This window comes from Nerophis lumbriciformis, linkage group LG22, assembly GCF_033978685.3.
Source record: "Nerophis lumbriciformis linkage group LG22, RoL_Nlum_v2.1, whole genome shotgun sequence".
NCBI classification, from domain to species: domain Eukaryota; kingdom Metazoa; phylum Chordata; class Actinopteri; order Syngnathiformes; family Syngnathidae; genus Nerophis; species Nerophis lumbriciformis.
In genome coordinates this window covers 2,047,393-2,073,835 of record NC_084569.2, presented here as the reverse complement: position 1 = coordinate 2,073,835, position 26,443 = coordinate 2,047,393, and the positions used below count along the sequence as shown (strand labels likewise).

General features: G+C 39.7%; 1 protein-coding gene across 1 annotated transcript; it reads right to left on the bottom strand.

The window, feature by feature from the left end:
- Positions 1-3: 3 nt before the first annotated feature.
- LOC133615691 (casein kinase I) lies at positions 4-26,126 on the bottom strand. The gene is made up of 11 exons (XM_061974465.1): positions 25,849-26,126; positions 16,545-16,635; positions 13,967-14,077; positions 13,703-13,851; positions 8,433-8,661; positions 5,318-5,488; positions 3,716-3,864; positions 3,446-3,641; positions 3,208-3,347; positions 464-507; positions 4-402 (listed from the first exon to the last, which is right to left on the bottom strand). Exons 2-10 carry the CDS (start codon positions 16,618-16,620, stop codon positions 475-477), a joined length of 1,254 nt encoding a protein of 417 aa, XP_061830449.1. The 5' UTR covers positions 16,621-16,635; positions 25,849-26,126; the 3' UTR covers positions 4-402; positions 464-474.
- Positions 26,127-26,443: the final 317 nt, after the last annotated feature.

Here is a 26,443-nt window from a genome sequence, read left to right as displayed (position 1 = left end):
GGGGGGGGGGGGGCAATGGTGTCCGCTCCTTCCCCAGGGACCTGGCCTTGGGACTTAGGGAAATAGGACACGCACATAAATAAAGACGTAGACATGACAGCACAAAAGGGGTGAAGGGGCAGCAAGCAGCACATAGGAAATAAAAACAAAACCTCATTTTAATGGTGACCTTTTCCAACCATTTCTACTAAGTTTTAAAACAACAACTTCCTTTTGCCTTTCTGTCCTCCCACACCAGCTCGGTAGGAGGAAAGAACCACGGGGTGTTAATAATAATAATGTCCTAGTGTCACTCCTTTTCTTCTTGAGTTGCCGTGACGACCATCCAGGGACTGACAAAAGGGTTCCGTAAAAAGGTCAGATGCTGGGCATGGTCAAAAGTTCTGTTGGCATCCATCTTGTCTGCAACAAAAGGTGTGATGAGTGGAGGTGTCATGAACACGCAGGCTAATTGACAAGTCACCTGGCCATGGTCTACTTCCCCAGGTGCTCAAACGGCATGCTGACCTGCAAGGCGAGCAAAGGAGTTTTCATCAGTCAAGGTCTGCATCACACTTCTTCTAATTGAAGGAATTATCTTCACTGATGCAGTCTTCATTTCATACATTCTAAATGTTTGTTTACTTTTCCCCCAAGACCTATTTTCCCCGGACTAAAATAGAACAATAATGAATCACAACAAATTCACGTTGACGAAAACAATGACAAAATTAACTGACAATTTAACAAACTAATAAAAACGAGACAAAAATGTTTTAATTGTGTTCTTAGGCGGGTGGGACCAGTTGGCAAACAAGACTACATCATATGGATGTAAGGATAAACGGCAAACAAGACTACATCATATGCATGTAAGGATAAACGGCAAACAAGACTACATCATATGCATGTAAGGGAAACTACCGACCGGTGTCCCACCTTCCCTTTATTTCGAAAATCCTCGAAAAAATTGTCGCACAGCAGCTAAATGAACACTTAGTGTCTAACAATCTCTGTGAACCTTTTCAATCCGGTTTCAGGGCCAATCACTCTACGGAGACAGCCCTCGCAAAAATGACTAATGATCTACTGCTAACCATGGATTCTGATGCGTCATCTATGTTGCTGCTTCTTGATCTTAGCGCTGCTTTCCATACCGTCGATCATAATATTTTATTAGAGCGTATCAAAACACGTATTGGTATGTCAGACTTAGCTTTGTCGTGGTTTAACTCTTATCTTACTGACAGGATGCAATGCGTCTCCCATAATAATGTGACCTCGGACTATGTTAAGGTAACGTGCGGAGTTCCTCAGGGTTCGGTTCTTGGCCCTGCACTCTTTAGTATTTACATGCTGCCGCTAGGCGACATCATACGCAAATACGGTGTTAGCTTTCATTGTTATGCTGATGACAGCCAACTCTACATGCCCCTAAAGCTGACCAACACGCCGGATTGTAGTCAGCTGGAGGCGTGTCTTAATGAAATTAAACAATGGATGTCCGCTAACTTCTTGCAACTCAACGCCAAGAAAACGGAAATGCTGATTATCGGTCCTGCTAAACACCGACATTTATTTAATAATACCACCTTAACATTTGACAACCAAACAATTACACAAGGCGAATCAGTAAAGAATCTGGGTATTATCTTCCACCCAACTCTCTCCTTTGAATCACACATTAAGAGTGTTACTAAAACGGCCTTCTTTCATCTCCGTAATATCGCTAAAATTCGTTCTATTTTATCCACTAGCGACGCTGAGATCATTATTCATGCGTTCGTTACGTCTCGTCTCGACTACTGTAACGTATTATTTTGGGGTCTCCCTATGTCTAGCATTAAAAGACTACAATTGGTACAAAATGCGGCTGCTAGACTTTTGACAAGAACAAGAAAGTTTGATCATATTACGCCTATACTGTATATACCTTTATATACATATATACATATATATATATACCTATACTGGCTCACCTGCACTGGCTTCCTGTGCACTTAAGATGTGACTTTAAGGTTTTACTACTTACGTATAAAATACTACACGGTCTAGCTCCGTCCTATCTTGCTGATTGTATTGTACCATATGTCCCGGCAAGAAATCTGCCTTCAAAGAACTCCGGCTTATTAGTGATTCCCAGAGCCCAAAAAAAGTCTGCGGGCTATAGAGCGTTTTCTATTGGGGCTCCAGTACTATGGAATGCCCTCCCGGTAACAATTAGAGATGCTACCTCAGTAGAAGCATTTAAGTCCCATCTTAAAACTCATTTGTATACTCTAGCCTTTAAATAGCCCCCCTGTTAGACCAGTTGATCTGCCGTTTCTTTTCTTTTCTTTTCTCCTCTGCTCCCCTTTTCCTTGTGGGGGGGGGGGGGGGGGGGGGGGGGGGGGGGCACAGGTCCGGCGGCCATGGATGAAGTGCTGGCTGTCCAGAGTCGGGACCCGGGGTGGACCGCTCGCCTGTGCATCGGCTGGGAACATCTCTGCGCTGCTGACCCGTCTCCGCTCGGGATGGTGTCCTGCTGGCCCCACTGTGGACTGGACTCTCACTATTATGTTGGATCCACTATGGACTGGACTCTTACTATTATGTTGGATCCACTATGGACTGGACTTTTACTATTATGTTGGATCCACTATGGACTGGACTTTTACTATTATGTTAGATCCACTATGGACTGGACTCTCACAATATTATGTCAGACCCACTCGACATCCATTGCTTTCGGTCTCCCCTAGAGGGGGGGGGGTTACCCACATATGCGGTCCTCTCCAAGGTTTCTCATAGTCATTCACATCGACGTCCCACTGGGGTGAGTTTTTCCTTGCCCTTATGTGGGCTTTGTACCGAGGATGTCGTTGTGGCTTGTGCAGCCCTTTGAGACACTTGTGATTTAGGGCTATATAAATAAACATTGATTGATTGATAAACAGCAAACAAGACTACATTGTAGGGATTTACTAAATATTTCTGTGTAAATAACTCCCTTCACAACTTATTTATCTGCGACTTATAGTCCATTGCGACAAATAATGGACACAAATTCTCTAAAACTTAGTGGGTGTGGCTTATATATTATAAACTGGAAAAATCGATACATTGACTCCCCTGAGTTAGATTGCTTTAGTATTGTGTTATGAGAAGATATAATCTGATGAGATGGGACAGTACTAGACTTGCCGGTGTAAGAATCCAAACCAAAGTGGTTATGAGTGTTTTTCTCACCTGTGACGTAGAAATCCTGGACTGGTCGTGACGTGCGGTGAGGTCAGAGGACGAGACGTTAGCCGGAGCCCCACGGTGGAGCCGCATGCTCACCTTCCTCTCCCTCTCCGCACGAGAGATGGCGCGAGGCGACGTGTTACCTGAAATAACGCAGAACCTTGACATCCCAGCAGGTCAAAAGTCCCATAGGCGGGAACAGGTTCCTTGGGAGACCTTGGTCATGCAGGGACAAACTTACCAGACTGCTGCACCCGTGAGGCAGGGTTAGAAACCGCCTGTTCCGGTCCATTTCGGACTCTGCCGGCAGGTCCAGGGTTAGGTCCTGGGGGCAGGCCTCGTGCTGCAGAGCCCTTGGGCGCCACACCGATCCGATCGTCCCGCTCATCTCCAGTCCTCTTTTCCCGTTCCCCGTCTTCAGCTGTCCGAGTGGCACCCTGCAGGTCAAATGAGCCATTGTTAAGTCTCAATCACATTGTTTTCCCCTCAGCACTCCACTTCATCAACTTACGAATTTGAGCATATTCCAGTCAAAGACGTAATCGTAAGAGAAGCCCTGCCGGTGGAAGAGGTTTCTGAAGAGCTGGCGCAGGTAGGAGTAATCGGGCTTGTCGTCAAATCGAAACGATCGGCAAAAATTGAGGTACGTGGAGAACTCGTCTGTAGAAGAAGAGAAACACAAACAAAGAACTTCAATATAACGACACTTACAAGGGTATCCTAGCAAAGAACTTCAATATAACGACACTTACAAGGGTATCCTTTGTAAAGAACTTCAATATAACGACACTTACAAGGGTATCCTGGCAAAGAACTTCAATATAACGACACTTACAAGGGTATCCTGGCAAAGAACTTCAATATAACGACACTTACAAGGGTATCCTAGCAAAGAACTTCAATATAACGACACTTACAAGGGTATCCTTTGTAAAGAACTTAAATAGAACGACACTTACAAGGGTATCCTTTGTAAAGAACTTAAATAGAACGACACTTACAAGGGTATCCTGGCAAAGAACTTCAATAGAACGACACTTACAAGGGTATCCTGGCAAAGAACTTCAATATAACAACACTTACAAGGGTATCCTAGCAAAGAACTTCAATATAACGACACTTACAAGGGTATCCTGGCAAAGAACTTCAATATAACGACACTTACAAGGGTATCCTGGCAAAGAACTTCAATATAACGACACTTACAAGGGTATCCTAGCAAAGAACTTCAATATAACGATACTTACAAGGGTATCCTAGCAAAGAACTTCAATATAACGACACTTACAAGGGTATCCTTTGTAAAGAACTTCAATATAACGACACTTACAAGGGTATCCTAGCAAAGAACTTCAATATAACGACACTTACAAGGGTATCCTAGCAAAGAACTTCAATATAACGACACTTACAAGGGTATCCTTTGTAAAGAACTTCAATATAATGACTTACATTGGTATCCTAGCAAAGAACTTCAATATAACGACACTTACAAGGGTATCCTAGCAAAGAACTTCAATATAACGACACTTACAAGGGTATCCTAGCAAAGAACTTCAATATAACGACACTTACAAGGGTATCCTGGCAAAGAACTTCAATATAACGACACTTACAAGGGTATCCTAGCAAAGAACTTCAATATAACGACACTTACAAGGGTATCCTAGCAAAGAACTTCAATATAACGACACTTACAAGGGTATCCTTTGTAAAGAACTTCAATATAACGACACTTACAAGGGTATCCTTTGTAAAGAACTTCAATATAACGACACTTACAAGGGTATCCTAGCAAAGAACTTCAATATAACAACACTTACAAGGGTATTCTAGCAAAGAACTTCAATATAACGACATTTACAAGGGTATCCTTTGTAAAGAACTTCAATATAACGACACTTACAAGGGTATCCTAGCAAAGAACTTCAATATAACGACACTTACAAGGGTATCCTAGCAAAGAACTTCAATATAACGACACTTACAAGGGTATCCTTTGTAAAGAACTTCAATATAACGACACTTACAAGGGTATCCTTTGTAAAGAACTTCAATATAACAACACTTACAAGGGTATTCTAGCAAAGAACTTCAATATAACGACACTTACAAGGGTATCCTTTGCAAAGAACTTCAATCGACGTGGACATTTTCTTCTCACTGATGCGCTCATACTTCTGTCTCTTGGTGGCAGCCTTGAGGCCCTGCCATGGCAAGGAGCCCAGGTTGAAGTACATGAGGACGTAGCCAAGGGACTCCAGGTCGTCACGTCTGGACTGTTCTGTAAACATCCACAATGGTCAGAGCGCCAATAAAACATAAACCAATGCGGCCCCCGAGTCAAAAAGTTTGGGGACCCCTGATTTAGAGCTTTCAATATGGAGTGAAATTACTCAAAATTGTTTCAAACTGAAAAAATGGTTTCACAAACTGAAAAAAATGATTTTATAAACGTGTAACGGTACGTGTATTTGTATTGAACCGTTTCGGTACGGGGGTTCCGGTTCGGTTCGGAGGTGTACCGAACGAGTTTCCACACGGACATATTAAGTAGCGTACCGCACGTTGTGTAAACAATGCACACTGAGGCACAACACACGGCATGCTAGCAGCGACCAGGCTAGGACAACATGTAAAAGCCAGAGCTGGAAGACCCTCCTGCCTCGTTAAGATCTCCCGTTTGGGAACACTTTGGCTGCGTGATACAACAATGGAGGACGGAGGTTTGCCGACATTGTTCAGCAGCTGCTTCTGACAACACGTCAAACATGCTAACCCATTTGAAGCGTCACCACCACATTCAAGCAGCCTCTCCTCGGCGAGTCAGGCAGGGCTAAAGCAATAACAAATGTTTTTATAGCAGCAGATTTAAGACCATATTGCATTAAAAACTAGATTTTGAGCCACTTCTATGGTGGAAGAACAATGAGCCCATATATCCTCTTACTGCCAAGTTAGCCAGGCTGGGGGAGAAAGAAAAGTTCATCTGAGGCTGAGTTGACTTGAAACTGTTTAATGTTGCACTTTTTATATGTAGAAGAAAAGTGTTGTCATTTTATTTAATCTGAGCAATAACTTGAGGCAGTTTAATGTTGATTAACACGGACCCTGACTTAAACAAGTTGAAAAACTTATTGGGGTGTTACCATTTAGTGGTCAATTGTACGGAATATGTACTGTACTATCTACTAATAAAAGTCTCAATCAATCAAAAAAAGCACTTTATATGTAGAAAGGTTTTGTTAAGAAACCATTCTGAGCCTTATCTTATTTAGTTTTTATTTTATATATGTTGACCACATGAACCCTGGCAATGGACCCTGTGTGTATATGTATGTTGTTCCATTGTTTACAAATTTAGTAAATAAATAACCAAAAAATGTATACGGGTATATATATATATTTTTTTACTGTACCGAAAATGAACCCAACCGTGACCTCTAAACCGAGGTACGTACCGAACCGAAATTTTTGTGTACGGTTACACCCCTAATAAACACACTAAAGGATTTGCAAGTAGAACATTTTTTTCTCTAAGTTAATACTTTTGTCACAATTAAAAAAAATGTTTCACGCACACAGACAGGAAGAAACCATAGTTTGTGAAACATTTTATAGAGTTTTGCCAGTAATTTCCCTCCATATTTCAACCGTACAAAAGTGCCGTACAGTCGTCTAGCCTTCCACAGCGTGTCTACTTGAAAGGATTCTTTATTCATCACTCCAAGCAACGTAAGTTTAATATTTTTAAATAAGAATCAAGTTTTAAAAATACATTTCTAGGCCATTTCCATGCAACCGGAAGGAGGTTTTCTAACCTGTAACCGGTTTTGAAAGTTACATTAAAACTATTGTTCGAGAATCTGTTTGACTCAAGAATGGAGAATCGATTCTGAATGGAATTGTCACACTATGAATCAGAATCCGATTGAATCTTTAGGTGCCTAAAGATTCACAGCCCTAGTTAAGACTAAGTATTGTACTTATAACACACCAGCTGTTTGATTGTGATGTGCATCTTAGTTGTAGTTTACATTAAAAATGTTAGTGTTGAAAGTACAATGTAAATTTGGCTAATGCTAGTCAGTAGCATGACAATGGCAAAGCCAATTTATTATTAGCATTAAGCTAGCACATTTTTTTGAAAAGTGGACCCTTGCTTAATTTACGTTGCAGCGCTTAAGTCAAATTTCTTTGTTGGCATTGAAAATTGCAACAATTACCTGACCAGGGGTGTCCAAACTACGGCCCGCCGGCATCTTCAAATTGGCCCGCGAGACAAACAATTGGACCGGGAGCAGTGTATACATATATAAATATTTGATGGTCTGAGTGCTGCTATCTAGCGGCCAATGAAAGTAACTCAGTCATTTATTGTACTTTTCAAGTACTGAAAGCATAGCAATTACTTCTATGACCCAATCCAAACAACCTTCCTTAGTCACAGTGCAGAAAAAAAAAAAAAATCAACCAGCCCAAAAATTCAACACAACCTGTTCACTGAACTTTGTGGGGGTTATGAAAAAAATCCAAACATAAAAAAAATAGAAATTACACCCATTACAAGGAATAACGGGAAAAATGCTAAACACTCCACACTTGGCACACTTTAACCGCTTGATTAAAAAACCTTAAGGAGGTCGTCAAGGAAGTAAAAGTAGGAATTCAACTTTCACATACTCTTAATATCAAATAATAAATTAAAAAATATATACATATAGATATACATTTATTATACAAAGTTACTTTGCATGCAGTCCGCTTTCGCCCCGCGGCCAAATTTTTTAAACCCAATGCGGCCCCCCCCCCCCCATTCAAAAAGTCTAGACACCCCTGTTGGCTAAATCTGCTTTCAGTGCTGCTGGAGTGATCGCCAGGTGCCAAGTAGGGAGAGCCTCCCAAGTTGGCAACAGGGTGTGACGTTAAGCGCACTGAAACATGGCACCGTTGGATTTGAGGTGAATCGGCGCCTGGTAGGACCGGCCGGATTCGGTCGCTTCCAAAAAAGTACCAGATTCAGTACCTTGCCTAGTTGCTCCACATTTTTACATTTTCCATTCTTGTTCGCAATCTTCCATGTCCTGACAAACAAGGATACACAGCAGACAATGCACGTTCGAGGACAGGTCTAGACCACATCCCAGGTATGTAGCACAAGTTCCAACAATGTCTTTGTCAGATCATAAGTAATTCAGGTTGGTGTCTGAGGAGCATGTGCGCCTTACCGATCCCAAGATGCGTGTTGATGGAGGCATATCGTGCCGTGCCGGTCAGGTTCTTGTTCTCCCTGTAGGGGATGTGCTGGTGTGTGCGGGCGTCGCGGTATTTTTTGGCCAGCCCGAAGTCGATGATGTACACCAGGTTGCCCTTCTTGCCGAGCCCCATCAAGAAGTTGTCGGGCTTCACATCGCGGTGAATGAAATTCTTGGAGTGGATGTATTCGATACGACTTATCTGAAGGACAAGGCACACAAAAGGAGGCGGACCTTGTCAGTCTGCAGGATGTATACACGTAGACCATGACTTGGTCTGTACTTGGGACCTCAAGCAGGGATATTCAACTACCGGTACCTTGTTTTGGGAGCCAAGGACTTCTTTCTCCACTATTATTCTTATTTTGTATATTCCTGAGAATTGGACAAAGGAGCTACTGCAAAAAAACAGCTAGTCAAAGATCATCTATACAACAGCGCTCCAGTGTTTTTAGTCTTGTGTCGCCAGTTAATTAACCGTGCTTTAAAGTCAAACTAAACTATTTCAGCAACCGTCTTAGGGGTAGTTAGCTTAAATGCTAGTAGAGTGTAACCTCTATATTGAAGCTAATTATATATATATATATATATATATATATATATATATCATTTATGACACTGAAAGACTTGCAAAGTTTGCAGATACATAGATACGATCAAAATAGTATCAATCTGACAGATATTCCTGAGCCATTGTGAGAGAGAATGAGGAAGCCAGTCACGTGATCCCGTGACATAGAGGAGAAACCACAGATCCCTTCCCCATCAACAACAATGTTAATCAAGCAGACTTTGTGAGAGCCGACGACGATTACTTTTAGAAAAATTATGATCCAGTACTTTATAATTTTGAGCCTGAACACAGAGGATGAGCAACATGTTTTAGAAGCCAAGTAACGAATGTAGTTATATTGTAACATTATGGCATTAGCAGAATTGCTAGGTGCTAAACATACAAACTAACAATAACAAACAATAATAATACAAATACTGTAACATTTCCACTCTCACTTGGATGCCAACCGACGGGACACTCGCATAACTCAGTTTAGATGAAGAATTAACCACATACCTCAAAAATGTTTTAAAAAAGTGGTGCCGCAACAAGCCTGTGATGTGAAAGTGGACCAGTCTGTGGGTCTATAGCCACATTTGTCTAAAAGCAGGTGAGAGATGCATGAATTATAATCTAATATTTACTTTTAGCAAGTTTGAGACCAAGCAGAAATAGCTTAGTGAGTCAACAGTAGCAGCATAAGCTAGCATTAGCTCACTGCTATCAATGCGCCACTAAAATAGTCAGTCTGTGCTTATAATAACAATATCATTCCTATTTGATCCATTTTCAGGTCAGGACATGGAGTATTGTTGGTGTTTTCTGGATGTGTTAGTGTATAATGAGAGAACATTTGATTTGCATTGTATTGTATTTCTGTTAACTGATTTGTAAAAAAAAAAAAAAAAATTACTCAAAAATATGGCTTTTAAAAATCCAGAACAATATTTAATGTTTTTTTCAAACAATCATATAGCATCAATGCATTCCTTTTTTTATATATACATAAAACTTGGTTAAACTATTTCAGTGTGTGTATAAACACGTTATGAGCACATTCAACAATATCGTGCTATAAAATGTTAATAAATGGGTTGTACTTGTATAGCGCTTTTCTACCTTCAAGGTACTCAAAGCGCTTTGACACTACTTCCACATTTACCCATTCACACACACATTCACACACTGATGGAGGGAGCTGCCATGCAAGGCGCTAACCAGCACCCATCAGGAGCAAGGGTGAAGTGTCTTGCTCAGGACACAACGGACATGACGAGGTTGGTACTAGGTGGGGATTGAACCAGGGACCCTCGGGTCGCGCACAGCCATTCTCCCACTGCGCCACGCCGTCCCTATAAATATTGTTACATCCCGAGTCAGCAAAGACCTTAACAGGCTGCATATCAAAGGATTATTGTATGTGAATTTATCTGTGGCATTGTGTGGCTTTATTGTGACACTGGAACAGATTATTTCCATCTCTATTCGCTCCTACGGGAAAGCATAATCCGGACAGATCAGAGGTTGTCCGGTGGCGACAGATTGTTTGCACAACAAGCTCCACTCTATTTGCAACCCACAACACAGGACCATTTGGACACCTTCAAACGTCTACAATACGGGTGGATAGAACATTACTGAAGAAGAAGAAAAAAGGCTAAGAGAAAACAAATGACAAAGACAACATAAAATGGCTGATGCATGAGTTAGGTGATATGAAACAAAGCCTAAAAGGAATTCATGAGCAAATTAGCAAACAGAAGTAAGGGTGTAAATTCTTAAGGTTTTTACCATTCCATTTTCACTTCTGTGTAACGATAGCATTTTTTTATTGCTTCTTATTTGGGGAAAAATAATAAACAGGTTGATAAGCATCAACTTTTTAGCTTAGAAGAAACATCAACAGTGAGGTCTTGAGAGACTCACATGGGAGGTCCTCAAAAGAATATTTGTTGTGAAAATAATGAAATAGTTATTTACACACATTCTCATTAACATATAAACTAAAGTGATTATTTTAAAATAATACGAGCTGACCACTCAAAAGCCAAACTAGGTCATTGAGTGGCAAGTCAAACAATAGAACTGTGTTGTGTATTTCTGCAACCATCCATGTCAGGACTGTCCTTTTTCCAGCATACGTACAAATGAATTGCTGCAGGGGCCACTTTGACACATTTTGTGCTTGAAAGATACTAAAACCAATACAATATATGCTAAAATATCTGAACACGACATCCTCACTTAGCTTGTGTTGCAGCAATAAAGCATATTGTACGCAATTCTAAATGAGGCATTTTTAAGCATAAAAATGACTAAACAAAATTAATAATTAAAAAAATATCAATACTGCAGTTAGGCCATTAGAACAGACCAAAACATATCAGACCGTGCTGTTCAGTACCGTGGCCACTGATTGGCTCAGCCTCAGACAGCATTACTAACATCAGCATGCTAACTTTTTTAGCCCATTTTGCAGCTGAGCACCTCAGTCATTCATAACTTAGTACTTGACACATGCTAAATATTAGCATGCTAACATTTTTTTTATTTATTTTTGCATGCATTTGCTTCAGAGTCATAACTTGGTACTTGACGCATACTAAACTCTTAGCATGCTAATGTTAGCATTTGCGTTCAAATTACACATTTCAGCATCCACTATCCTATTTTTGTGTGAAATGTTCTAACATAGCATGTGTTTATTTTGTCTTAAGAATGTGGGCTGCCAATGTCCCTGAGGCCGCACTTTGGACACCCCTAATCTATACTGGGGCGGTATAGCTCGGTTGGTAGAGCGGCCATGCCAGCAACTTGAGGGTTGCAGGTTCGATCCCCGCATCCGCCATCCTAGTCACTGCCGTTGTGTCCTTGGGCAAGACACTTTACCCACCTGCTCCCAGTGCCACCCACACTGCTTTAAATGTAACTTAGATATTGGCTTTCAGTAAGGATAGGCAATCTTTCTGACCAATTAGAGTGTCTTTGCTGTGGAGGACCGTGAGCCAATCAGACACGCTCTCCTCATGTAATGTGTGAGAAGCATTCATTTTTAACATTTACAGTTAATAACTGCTTGTACAATGAATAATAGCAGCAGGCAACGTGCTGACATTGTCACCGGTGGATAGAAAAACGTGTCAATCGTTCAAAGTCATCACATACTGTGCGTGCTAATGTTACTAGTACTATCTGGTATTATTATCTAGTGTGCAAGTTATTATTACTACCATCTAGTGTGCAAGTCATTATTACTACCATCCAGTTTGCAAGTTATTATCACTACCATCTAGTGTGCAAGTTATTATCACTACCATCTAGTGTGCAAGTTATTATTACCATCTAGTGTGCAAGTCATTATTACTACCATCCAGTGTGCAAGTTATTATCACTACCATCTAGTGTGCAAGTCATTATTACTACCATCTAGTGTGCAAGTTATTATTACTACCATCTAGTGTGCAAGTTATTATCACTACCATCTAGTGTGCAAGTTATTATTACTACCATCTAGTGTGCAAGTTATTATTACTACCATCTAGTGTGCAAGTTATTATCACTACCATCTAGTGTGCAAGTTATTACTACTACCATCTATTGTACAAGTTATTATTACTACCATCTAGTGTGCAAGTTATTATCACTACCATCTAGTGTGCAAGTTATTATCACTACCATCTAGTGTGCAAATTATTATTATTACCATCTAGTGTGCAAGCCATTATTACTACCATCCAGTGTGCAAGTTATTATCACTACCATCTAGTGTGCAAGTCATTATTACTACCATCTAGTGTGCAAGTTATTATTACTACCATCTAGTGTGCAAGTTATTATTACTACCATCTAGTGTGCAAGTTATTATCACTACCATCTAGTGTGCAAGTTATTACTACTACCATCTATTGTACAAGTTATTATTACTACCATCTAGTGTGCAAGTTATTATCACTACCATCTAGTGTGCAAGTCATTATCACTACCATCTAGTGTGCAAGTCATTATTACTACCATCTAGTGTGCAAGTTATTATCACTACCATCTAGTGTGCAAGTTATTATCACTACCATCTAGTGTGCAAGTCATTATTACTACCATCTAGTGTGCAAGTTATTATCACTACCATCTAGTGTGCAAGTTATTATCACTACCATCTAGTGTGCAAGTCATTATCACTACCATCTAGTGTGCAAGTCATTATTACTACCATCTAGTGTGCAAGTTATTATCACTACCATCTAGTGTGCAAGTTATTATCACTACCATCTAGTGTGCAAGTCATTATTACTACCATCTAGTGTGCAAGTCATTATTACTACCATCTAGTGTGCAAGTTATTATCACTACCATCTAGTGTGCAAGTCATTATTACTACCATCCAGTGTGCAAGTTATTATCACTACCATCTAGTGTGCAAGTCATTATTACTACCATCTAGTGTGCAAGTTATTACTACTATCTGGTGTGCAAGTTGCCCTGTTGTTGTCCTTTCTCGTGAAGAACCCTCCAGCGTTGTGCCGCACGGTGACGTCATGCACGCCCACAGGAATCGATAAAGGAATCGTTAGCAAAGCCAACAAATGACTCCCAGGAATTGAAACACTGGGAACTAGTTCTCCCCAAGCACCTGTTTTCTACTCCCATCCCTGGCGACATAAAGTGTTTTACCTCCTCATGAAAGCCTCACCATTTGGTCTGCCAGAAGCAGGACGGTCTTAAGGCTGAACTTGCGCGAGCAAAAGTTGAAAAGATCCTCAAGACTGGGACCGAGAAGCTCCATCACCATCACGTTGTAGTCTCCCTCTGCGCCGCACCACTTTATGGAGGGAATACCCACTAAAATGAAGAAATACACAGTCAGCGTTCAACCTAATACAGAACTAAAGCTAAACATCGGGGCAAACGCAACACAACTGTTATTGTTTGTCCTAATAAATGTTACAAACGTTACCTCCTCCTTGCATCATCTTGTAGAACTTGCTCTCAATGTGCAGCTGTGGGTGTTTGGTCTTCACACACTCAAGTTTGATGGCTACTTCTTCACCAGTGGCAATATTAGCACCTGAAGAGATGAAAGGAAACAAAACTACTGAGATCCGTGGCAGGGTCATCTATAAAACTGTGCGTGGAATTCTGACAAGAAAAAAAAAGACATTTAAAATGAATTAGCCTCCATTTATTCAATTGAATAAAGTGGAACCTTGATTTGCAAACCCCTCTAGTTGCAAACTTTTCAGGTGGCAAACATTTAGATCGAGCCAAACCTTGTCTCTGTGTACAAATGCTTCATTGCTTCATCAGTGTGCCGCTGGAAGCCTTAGGGGGCTGCCATTTTGATGACATTAATTTCTGTGCAGTACAAGAAACAAGGGGCACTGCCATTTTAAAGAGGCGGACCCCCTACGTTGCATCCTGATTACACGGTCATTGCTCTTCAGGGCTTCAGCCTACGTTTCTTTTTTGCCACTCACCAAACAATGTCTATTTCAATACTCAATTTGGATGAAAAAAAGCCAACAAATAAGCCTGAAAAGGAGGGATTAGCTGTGGACTTAAAAATGCAATACATATACATTGCTCCTTTTTATGTTGTTTTTAATTGTTGTGTCTGTTTAAAGCAAAGTAATTACCTGTTTTCTGAACCCTACTTAAAATTACCTGACTGTTACAGAGTCTGTGGTGGTGATACTGACTATTCTGTTTTCTCGTGAATGTAGATGTCGTTTGTATGTATACACCATCCTGTCTGGGGACTACAGGTAGAAATTAGCCTTCGGCTAAAACCTGACATTTTAAATATAAAGAATTGAATTGAAAAAACTATTAGCGAGAAGTACAGCAATGGCGTATGCCAGGGCTATTCAACTACATATGAAGAGGGCCGGAGATTCTAGAGCCCAAGGGTTTAGGGGCCGGACATCAAAATGTGGATGTTTTTTTTTATATATATATATTTTTTTTAGAAAGTGTTTCCGCAGGTTCTATTTCGTTGAGACTGCGTTTATTTACAAAGTAAACACGTCGGCTTTTACACTGCACTGTCAGTAAACTCATTATTCTGCCCTCGCTACTCGTTTCCGGCATGTGCAGATAGTTAACAGCATGAAGTTTTGACGATTGATGTTCCTTTTTAAAATAATTTTTTATAAAAAGTCTTCCTTTATTTAGATTTGTAAGACTGAAAATATAAACATTACAAAAGCATAACAATGTACATTGTGTATTTCACATAATGTTCATAGTGTATGTTATATAAATAAAATAGAAGGTTTAGTGTTAATACACAGCAAACATTGCACACATTTGGTTGCCTACTCAGTGGCCTAGTGGTTAGGGTGTCAGCCCTGAGATGGGTAGGTTGTGAGTTCAAACCCCGGCCGAGTCATACCAAAGACTAACAATGGGATTCATTACACTCAGCATCAAGGGTTGGAATTGGGGGTTAAATCACCAAAAATTATTCCCGGGCGCGGCCACCGCTGCTGCTCACTGCTCCCCTCACCTACCAGGGGGTGATCAAGGGTGATGGGATGCAAAGAATAATTTCGCGTGTGTGACAATCATGGGTACTTTAACTTAACACAATTAAACCTAAGGTGTCAAATTGGTCAAATTCAGCACATTGAACCAGTTTTGATCGCCAGAGTTAAACAGCCAAAAACAACACTGCCACAAATACAAAAGGCATAAAAGTCAGCAATCTCAATACATTCATACTTTGTTGTCCAGTCGCTGTTAAGTCAGATTTTCGCAAAACATTTTTTTCCATCTTCTTCTCCTCACCCACTGCTGCTTCATTGTCACACATATGCTTCCTGCGTACTGCATACATGAGCAACTCTAGTTTGAATGCTTTCATAGAGCCTATTTGGGTAATGTTCAGCGGGCCAAACAAAAAGCTTTGGCGGGCAGCATGTGGCCCACGGGCCGCCAGTTGAGTAGTACTGGCATATGCATTGCTGACACACACACACACACACACACACACACACACTTTTGATTCATTAGCACCACGAAACTATACTAGTACCGGTATACCGTACAACAACAATTGGACAGCATCAGCAAATAGGATATGTACAAATATGATAGTAAAAGTGATAGCAAAGAAGCAGTTAGTGAAGTAAATATTAGTAACACAGAAATGACAATGCACATTATTACACTACAACTGGAGCAATACAAATACCAATAGAAATAACACTATTGATAATGAATAATAATAATTACCTTAATTATCAACAATTGTTTCAAATGCAATAATACATATATGTAATAACTTGAATTACAAACTAAAGCAGATAAATGGAGGGGAAGAAAGAAGTGAACTGTATTAACCTTGTAGATTGTTCTAGTAAAATAGGTTAAGCTTTGTCAGTGTGCCGTGTGTTACCCAGTTTGAAGCTGTGTTTTGATACGCATACGCAAACTTTCGGCCCTGCTTTGGACTCTATACAAGCTTCGTAAATGACACTTCAGGTTCCAGGATGTGACAAAAAAATAGCACAATTGTGTCCATTTCAACTTACCAAGGTATATGTCTCCAAAGGATCCACTTCCTATCTTCCTCCCGAGCCGATACTTGTTCCCCACTCTTAACTCCATGATTGCAGGCAGTCACTGGAATGAAAAGGACACAGATGATTAGTCTTCCTGTACTTCCTGTTGTCACAAGAGCGAGCAGTGGTGTCCAACCAAGTGGTGGAACAAGTCAACATTCCTAGTGACACGTGGACACATTGATCCAACACAGTTGGGAGCGCTGATCAGCAAACAGCTGTCTGGCCTGCAGTCATGCACAAAAAGATTTGTAGGGGTGGGGCGCTTGTAGTGAGATCAGCAAAAACCAGGAGGGGAGGGGGATGAAAAAAATAAAAAATAAAAGTGGGCTCGACAGAAGAAAAAATAGGACTATGGAGACTTGGCACACATAAAAGTGGTGGGTTTCATTTGCTGGGATGTAACTGCACATGACGCTGGGGCATGATCATCATTTATTCAGCGCTCGCTACCACGCCACATTTTCCCGCCCTTGCACTGTAGCAAGATCACGAGAGAGGGAAGGCAGCTGTGGCGTGCTGGCTGGATTCATCAGTTACTCCACACACAGAATGTTCCTGCAGAGCCAGACGTTTGCTTCCTCGCCACGGAAACAAACCGTGCCTTATGAACGTGTTGACTTGCTCCAAATGTGGTGCTGCTGCTGCACCGTCAAAAGTAGACTTCCAGTCAGGCACCAGCTTTTCCTGGAACTGAGCGCACAAACATATTGATGGGACATCCATTTCCCTAAACCTTCAAAGCTCGCAGATTTTTTCTAAAAAAGCTATGATTTGTTTCAGAAACATAAAAACTGCAACATGATGGAATGTAATTATTCTCCAATAAACAAAAAAAGGTTGGCTCATTGGCCTGTTGCACCCTGGACATCCCTGGTTTATTAAGCAGCACTATGTAACTTTTCAACTTACTACTTTCATGACTTTTGGGACAATACATGGACTTCCAACTAGTTGAATGACACCTCTGTCATGGCCTCAGGGAGTCTGTGTCGCTCTCACTGGCACTGAGCGAACCCTGCCACGCAAAATACTACAAATGTGCTGACTTGCTTTACGGCATAGGTCACTCCCCCTTTTCCCATTCGTTAAAAACACGTGCGAGCGCCCACGTGCCGCCAGAAAACTAAAAGAAGAAGAACGCCTTCATGCAATTAGCGCTATCATGGCCGAAGCTACAAAAGAACCAAAGAAACAAAAAGTTTTGTCTGAGGAGACAAAAAAGATAGATCAACATATTCTGCTCTTTTCCTGCTTAACTAGTAAGTGACTTTCGATGCTCAAATCAAAATGCTAATCGGAAATAAATAGCCACCAGCTTGATAGTTCGCAGTTCCACACTAATTCTTTCAAAAAGAATCTCCCACTGGACTTGTTTTGCTTCGGACTTGCATCTGCCCCGATACATTCTTGCTAGTGGCATCATGCTTGTAGCACAATCCAAAATCATTTCTTGAGGGTGTCTGCTATTTAACATCAGCATAGCCATTAGAGACAGAATATTTGTGACGATACAGGGCTCGAATTTTAACCTCAGCATTTTCCGCGACCGCCTTTGTGATTTGCTTTAATGCCCTGAAAATGTACCAACATTTACGGCAACAACATGCCGTGACCGCCCTTGATTTTTACTTGTTGATGGAGTAGGGATGTAATGATTAACGGTATAATGATAGCATACCTGCCAACTTTTGAAATCAGAAAAACCTAGTAGCCAGGGTCCAGGGGCCGCAGGCCCCGGTAGGTCCAGGACAAAGTCCTGGTGGGGGGTTCCTACGCCCCCCGACGCAAAAATGATTATTAGCATTCAGACAGGTTAAAATGTTGCTAAAACCATCACTTTTCTATCAGTCACAGTGACTTTTCAAAACAAAAATATTACAGCAAAAATCATATGGGTTGATTGACATGTTTATTCTGTAAGCTAACTTCAATAGTTTGAAATTATTTTGACAGTTAATGCCAGTTATCCTGTCAACCTTTCACAAGACTTCAATTTGTTCATTGAAAGTATAAACACTTTTTACAGTAAACAAATGGTAAAACAGTACTAAACAATTCCATTAAAAAAAAAATGGTGTCATTATTAACTTTCTGTCCAAGCTTGTATAATCTACTGCCTTGTTCAATTGTAAAAAATATTCTGTGCCTAAAATTCACATTTCTATCACAATTATCATACTGTAAACATGGTAAGCTAACTTCATTAAAATTAATAGTCCTGTCAATAGCATGGAATTACAATTCAAATGTAGTTTTTTTGTAAGCCTTTCAAAAGAATTCAAAATATGAAAAATGAATGAAAATTAATTTAAGCCATCAGACACTTGAAAAGTGGCACATCACATCTCTAATGTAATCATTTGAACTTTTCAACATAAATAGCACTGCAAAAATATTAAGGACATACTTCTGTATTTTGGTAGTTATGCTGTCAACATTTAACAAGATTTCTTCAACTTGGACTTGAAAGCATAAATAGTATCAACACTTTTAACAGTATAACAGTACTAAACAATTCCAATAGATAACATTGGTGTCATTACCTTTTTGTTTGCTCAATTATTGCCTCCGTAAATAAAACTTCGGCATTTATCACATCCAAAGAATCTGTTTGGGCGACGAAAAACGTTGAAAGTTTTCCACTTGTATCGCTAGCAACGGCATTACACTTGTGTTTTTTTGTCCCAACGTGGTCTTTTACATCGCTAATTCCTCCGTGTCCGATCGAAAAATCTTGTCTGCACAAGGTGCAATTCGCGTAGTTTTCACCCTTTTTGGAACGGATAATTATTCCCGGATAGGCTTTTGAATATTCTTCACGGAATGACTGCAGTTTTCTTTTCGGTTTAAGACTCGTATGCGATTTTTCTCCGGCTGATTCCATGATCGTTCGCTCGTTTGGAAACAATGGCCTCGTGCTTGGCAGCGGTGCTATAAATAGCCTCGCGCATGGCATTCGGAATGGCTCGATAGGAAGTTACGGGAAGCAGTGTCGATTGTCATTGTTGTTACGCGATTTCGTGAATAAAACTTTAAAAAAAAAAAAATTTTTTTAATTAATGAAAAACCGTATTTTTTATCACTGCAACCGTAACCCGGAATAGGTTGATGAAAACCGTACTAATTATGGGAAAACCGGAGTAGTTGGCAGGTATGTGATAGACAGCGGTAAAATTCCAGACGGTTAGTAATACAGTGAACATTTTTATTTACCGAAAAGCCGCCATTTAGTAATGCATTTTAGGCAGCTGCTTACTTCCTGAATACTGAAGCGCCGCAGAGTCTGCACATGCGCACTTGAGCCGTTCAGTTTGGGAAACATGGCGGCGACTCCATGGACTTGGTTTTGAAAATGTTCCCTCCGAGCTAACGGAGCCGATCTCTTCGTTTCAATGGCTTCTACTTCTGTGGAGTCTCGGTGTGCCATTAAGAGCACAAGGAGGAGAACAATATTTCATGTTGCAGTTTCATTTTGAATGTGCAGCTGGCGTCCGTCCGTCAGCTTCTGGGACTGAGAGTTAGCAAGCTGCAGGTGAATGTTGTCACAACTTGTTTAGAAAGTCTGTAGTTTGTTTACTCCTCCTTTATTTAACTGCTAACTTTGTTAGTGTTCCAATAACATCAAATGTTTTGTCTTCTCGTCCAATTGAACACTGGCTGAGTTGTCCGGGTGGCACAAAGATTGTGTGTTGGATATGAGGTATCACTCTTTATTTTTGTTGGCCAAACTGTTGCACTGAAGTACATGGTTGTTGTTGACCAACAACAAAGCTTGTTTATTTGACTTCATCTTCATGAGCCAAACTGCCTTGTCTTTTATATTGATATCAAAAAGTAAACACCATGTTTTTTTTACATTACCGGTACTTGTTTTTTTTTCATTCCACAAAGTAATTACTTTAAAAACCATTCATGTGACATAGCATTTTGTTAATATTTTATGGTGTATAATTCCTATATGACATTTCTACCCAAACTCTCAATGAGCTGTCCTAATACAGCATGTACATGTACACACATTAGAACATGTACATGTACAGAACTTTAATAATACCTCTCTCTATGAAAATGTAAAACTAGAAATAAAGGCATCATGTAAGAACAAATCTGACAAGCTGATACTATTAATGAACAAAAACACAAATATTTTTCTTTAAATATATAGATCTAGAAGAGTAGAGAATTTTTATGAGATATTACAAATGACAATGTTCACACCCAACAATGTTTTACCAAACATAGTGAATAGTCATGATTATTAAATGTGATTCCAATATTGATAAAAATATTAAAATTATTATTTTGTCCATAATCGTGCAGTCTTATGTATAAGACTGGAACTCATATACTAACACTATTTTTATCTATATGGACAAAAAGTGCAGCTATGTCATATATGCCATCTTGCGTATTTTTCACATTTATTTTTATTTATTTCTAGTATGATTTTGTTTCTGCCATTTTACTTTGTTTATAATGCTTGTGTTGCTTTCATATGCACATTCAGTGTTCTACTTGAGGTACATATATACATTTTGATGGTTAAATTTGGTCAAAGGTGCGGTCTATAGTCTGGAGAAAACAGTATATTAACTCCCCTGAGTTACATTTCTTGAGTCTGTTTAGCTGATTGGAGAGCTAGCTTGCGCAGCTAGTGGGTTCATGACCATGACTTCTGTTTTGTTTGATCAGCTGTTTTACTGCCGTGTTACAGACACCGTTTGGAAACAATTAAAAGTTATGTAAATAAACATTTACAGAATAATTTGTGGCTAATATATAGAATAAACTATATTTTTCTAATTTAGTGGGTGTGGCTTATAAACTGACACACTCTTTAGTGCAGAAAATACAGTATCTAGTGTTAATATCAGAGTTTTACGTCTGGGGTGCGGCTAATGAGACTGCACCAGCGATGCTACTTTTTACATCACTTCAAAGGAACTTTATGGTGGGCATGAACGTCAACATCCCTGCAAAAATAATTTTACGGTGGGCATGAACGTCAACATCTCTGCACAGACAAGACCACAATAGAAGCTAAATCAACAAAACACAAAGAGGAATTGGTGCCAAAAAAGGGGAAGAGAAACTTCTTTGTTTGGGTTAAAAAAAAAGAAGTCAAGACACCGACAATTTGCAAAAAAAAACAAGCAGCTAGCACATCTATTATTTTCTGTCTCGTGAAGACACGACAAGAACAGTGCAGACTGGGTAAAAAGGCGACAAAGCGGCGGCGTTATCTCCAAACCAGAACGTGATGAAGATAAAAGACAACATTTCACGTGAAAACAACTTTAAAAAGGTGAGGCCACAGCCCCCCTCCCCCGCCCTGCTAAAGACACCTGCCTTTGTGCAGGTGATGGATTGGGGTTGATAAAAGGTGAGGTTTCATTACACCAACAGGGTATCTCATGGTTTGCGGCCACCGATCTGATTTAGCAAGGAACATTTTTCACAAAGTGACACAATAAGTGACATAATCTAATTACTTGCTGCAGGATCGCTGACAGCCAGCTGGAGATCAAATCCATCTGATTTTGGTTGGAATATGGTTCTGGTTTCAGCCCAGCAGAATCTACACCCAATTATGCAACATAACAATAACCCGTCTGCACGATTCTGTTAGGTTAGTGGGGGCGCTTGGGGCAGTAACACCCCAAACTGGGAGAGTGGCTCCAACAGATCCCAGGAACAACATCAGTCCAGAAGAGAGCTGTCCTAGGAACAGCCAAGATACTGTGCAGAACCCTCAAACTCCCAGGCCTCTGGGAGAGGACCCGAGCTTGAGGATGACACAGATACCACCCCACCGGGGTGAGAAGGAGATTTATTTATTTTTTTAACCGATATAAAAGACTTGATACGGGTTTCAGCCATATTGCCCAGCCTATATGAATGTATTGACAAGTTTAGAGGGGATAAATAGGTCAGGAGGAGTTGAAAGTGAGTCATGCTGCATCATGTGCCATCAGCAGGACAACAATGGCTACTAGGGTGACTATTTTGTCACTGATTCTTCTAAATATCATAAAGAAGCCCTGAATATAAACATAAATATCGGCATCACCAACTTGTACTTGTTACTGCACAGTAGAGTACAAAAGGTAAGTGTCATACCGTGATAGTCAACACTTTTACAACACAATATGAAATATATATACACATCTTACTGTCAGTCTCAACACTTTTACAACACTATGAAATTAATATGCATGAATATACATCTTACTTTGCAACGCCTCTCCCGCAGCTGTCATAGTCAACACAATATAAAAATATATATACGGTACATAAATACACATCTTACTTTGCAGCGTTAGCACTATTTAGGAGGAGCAACTGGGTTGTGCTGGTCAAGAGTTAAAAAGGTGAACTTGTGTATGTGAAACCTTTGAAAAGCCGTAAAGTGTACATTGGAAGCTAACATATTAGCTATATAGTGCAGAAATATGGGGAAATAACTACAAATGTGCGCTACATTCGTTAACCGTGTTACAAAAAAGATCAATTAGAGTCGGGAACCTTTTTGGCTAAGAGCCATGAAAGGCAAGCTAATTTAAAATGTATTTCTGTGAGAGCCATATAATATTTTTTAACACTGAATACAACTAAATGCGTGCATTTTTAAGTAAGACCAACATTTTCAGAGTATTATTCTTTTCAATAACATTGTTATTCTAAAGCTAACCAATAATAAATAAAATGCTTCTTACCATTAATGCGACTTCTTGAACAGGTGCGGTAGGAAACGGATGGATGGATTAAAATGCATGAGAATGTTTTATATGTTGAACGTTTTATTTTAACACTGTGATTACCAGCGGAATTATTCATTAATTATCGTGTTAAGCAATGTCAGCTAAGATTGATCTGAGAGCCAGATGCAGTCATCAAAAGAGCCATAGGTTCCCTACCCCTGAATTCTTTCTTTTCTTTCTTTAGTTTATTTGGAACATGAACACACTTACATCATAATACATCACACAATTTCATATCATTTCATTTTACATCATGCCCGAAAAGGAGTAGGAAGAAGCAAAGCTTATTTAATCCTACCCCTTTCCCACTTCAAGCGTTTACAAATATATAGAATCATTTACTGACCTTTTTATATAATAAAATAACATCTATGAATTAGTATACAACAGTTTTGTAATATGTAATTAATTAATTCAGTCATTATTAACATACTGAGATGAAGAATATCTTATTTTCAATAAGGTTGAAAGTATTTCTCATAATTCTTCTTTTTTGTACTCTGTAAGCACTATTATTTTGAACAACCTCTTAAACTGGATCATATCAGTACAATTTTTAACTTCTTTACTTAATCCATTCCATCATTTAATTCCACATACTGATATGCTAAAAGTTTTAAGTGTTGTACGTGCATATAAATGTTTTAAATTATTTTTTCCTCTAAGGTTATATTTCTCCTCTTTAGTTGAGAAGAATTGTTGTACATTCTTTGGTAGCAGGTTATAGTTTGCTTTGTACATCATTTTAGCTGTTTGCAATTTTACCAAATCACCAAACTTTAATATTTCTGACTTAATAAATAAATGTTCTCTATATCCAACATGATGTATTATTCTAACTGATCTTTTTTGTAACACGGTTAGCGAATGTAGCGCACATTTGTAGTTATTTCCCCATATTTCTGCACAATAACTCAGATATGGTAACACTAGCGAGCAGTAGAGAATATGTAGTGATTTTTGGCCCAGGACATATTTTGCTTTATTCATTATTGAAATGTTTTTTGCCACCTTATGTTGTATGTTTTGTATATGAGATTTCCAGTTCATTTGATCATCTATTAATACTCCCAAAAATCTAGTTTCTTTTACCCTTTCTATGTCTACTTCGTCTATTTGTATTTGTGTATGATGCTCTTTTCTACTATTACCAAATAGCATTATTTTAGTTTTACTGAGATTCAAAGATAGTCTGTTTTTGTCAAACCATCTTTTTAATTTGTTCATTTCTTCTGTTATTATTTGTATTATCTTCTGTGTGTTCTCTCCTGAACAGAAAGCAGTTGTGTCGTCCGCAAATAAAACCAACTTTAAGTCCTTCGTAACCTTACAAATGTCGTTTATATAAAGATTGAACAATCTTGGTCCCAGTATTGATCCCTGGGGTACACCACAGGATATATCTAGCCGTGTTGATATATTTTCACCCATCTTTACATATTGCTTCCTGTTGGTTAAATAACTTCTTACCCAATTCAATACCAAACCTCTGATGCCATATCGTTCTAATTTTCGTATTATAATTAGACTGATATATAATGTTGGGTATGGAGAACTTACAAACACTTTATTTATTGACTCAAAAATATTAAAGTTTGATGATTTGGTAAAATTGCAAACAGCTAAAATGATGTACAAAGCAAACTATAACTTGCTACCAAAGACAACAATTCTTCTCAACTAAAGAGAAATATAATCTTAGAGGAAAATGTCATTTAAAACATTTGTATGCACGTACAACCCTTAGAACCTTCAGCATATCAGTATGTGGAATTAAATGATGGAATGGATTAAGTAAAGAAGTTCAACAAGATATGATCCAGTTTAAGAGGTTGTTCAAATGAATAGTGCTTACAAAGTACAAAGAAGAAGAATTAGGAGAAACACTTAATAAGATATTCTTCATCTCAGTATGTTAATAATGACTGACTGCATTATATATTACAAAACTGTCGTATTACTCATTCACGGATGTCATTTTACTATAAAAAAAAAAAAGTCAGTAAATGAATGTATATATTTGTAAACGCTCTGAAGTGGGAAAGGGGTAGGATTAAATAAGCTTTGCTTCTTCCTACTCCTTTTCGGACATGATGTAAAGTGAAATGATATGAATTGTGTGATGTGTTATGTTGTAAGTAATTGTGTAATGTGTAAGTGTGTCCATGTTCCAAATAAACTAAGGAAAGAAAAGAACACGGTTAGTGTTGTGTTAGCCACCGAGCTAACACTGTTAGTGTTGTGTTAGCCGCCGAGCTAACGTTACTTGAAGCGGGTTCGCTACGACGGAAACTCCCGAGCCATTTTCTCCACATTTATTAAATAATCTTCACGTTTACTTGAATATATTCGTCACATTTCCAGGTAAAACCGCACCCTAGTTATACGATGTTGATGGACATCCACTCGCCCCCCCCTCCCCCTACGCTGCTAAGCCGTCAATAGTGGACTCTCTCTCGGCCGCGGCGGGTGCCTTTTTCCCCCCTGCTTTCCCCGGCTCCCGAACCCACCTCACGCCCAATATTGGCCTCGTAGGGGAGCTGCTTGCGCGGAGGTTCTGTCCCTGTGGTTGTCAGGCGGATGGGTGCCTTGGTGGAGGAGGATGGGAGCGGATTGTGGCGGCGCTCATTCCCCCAGCTCTTAGCTCTGTCGTCGGCCGCGCTCCCTGCTGATGGTCCCTGAGAAGCTCCGGTGGCTCTGGCGAGTGGCGGCCGTCCTCCGCGACTCTGTCTCCTCCTCTGCTCGTGACGTCACTACCCGGATGTCAAGGCGCGGGTATTTAAGGAACGACGCGTGCGTCTCAGCCCTTTTATACACCACTTGTGTATTTGCGTTATGGCGCTCATCTTGATAAACAATGCTTTGTGTTGTTGCGCTCATGTCGACGTGGAACTACACGTCCGCCTTTCATCTCTTTCTTTGGACACCATAGCGATGTGCGGGCGGGGAGATACTGAAATGTCGGCACCTACTGCCGATACCAGATCTCGACGCTCAAAATTGTCGCTCCTCAAATCAATATATCGATTCTTTAGTCGATCTGAGATCATGTGTGGCATTAACAGCAGCACTGTGTACAAAAGTTACTTTGACTTTTTTGGCGTT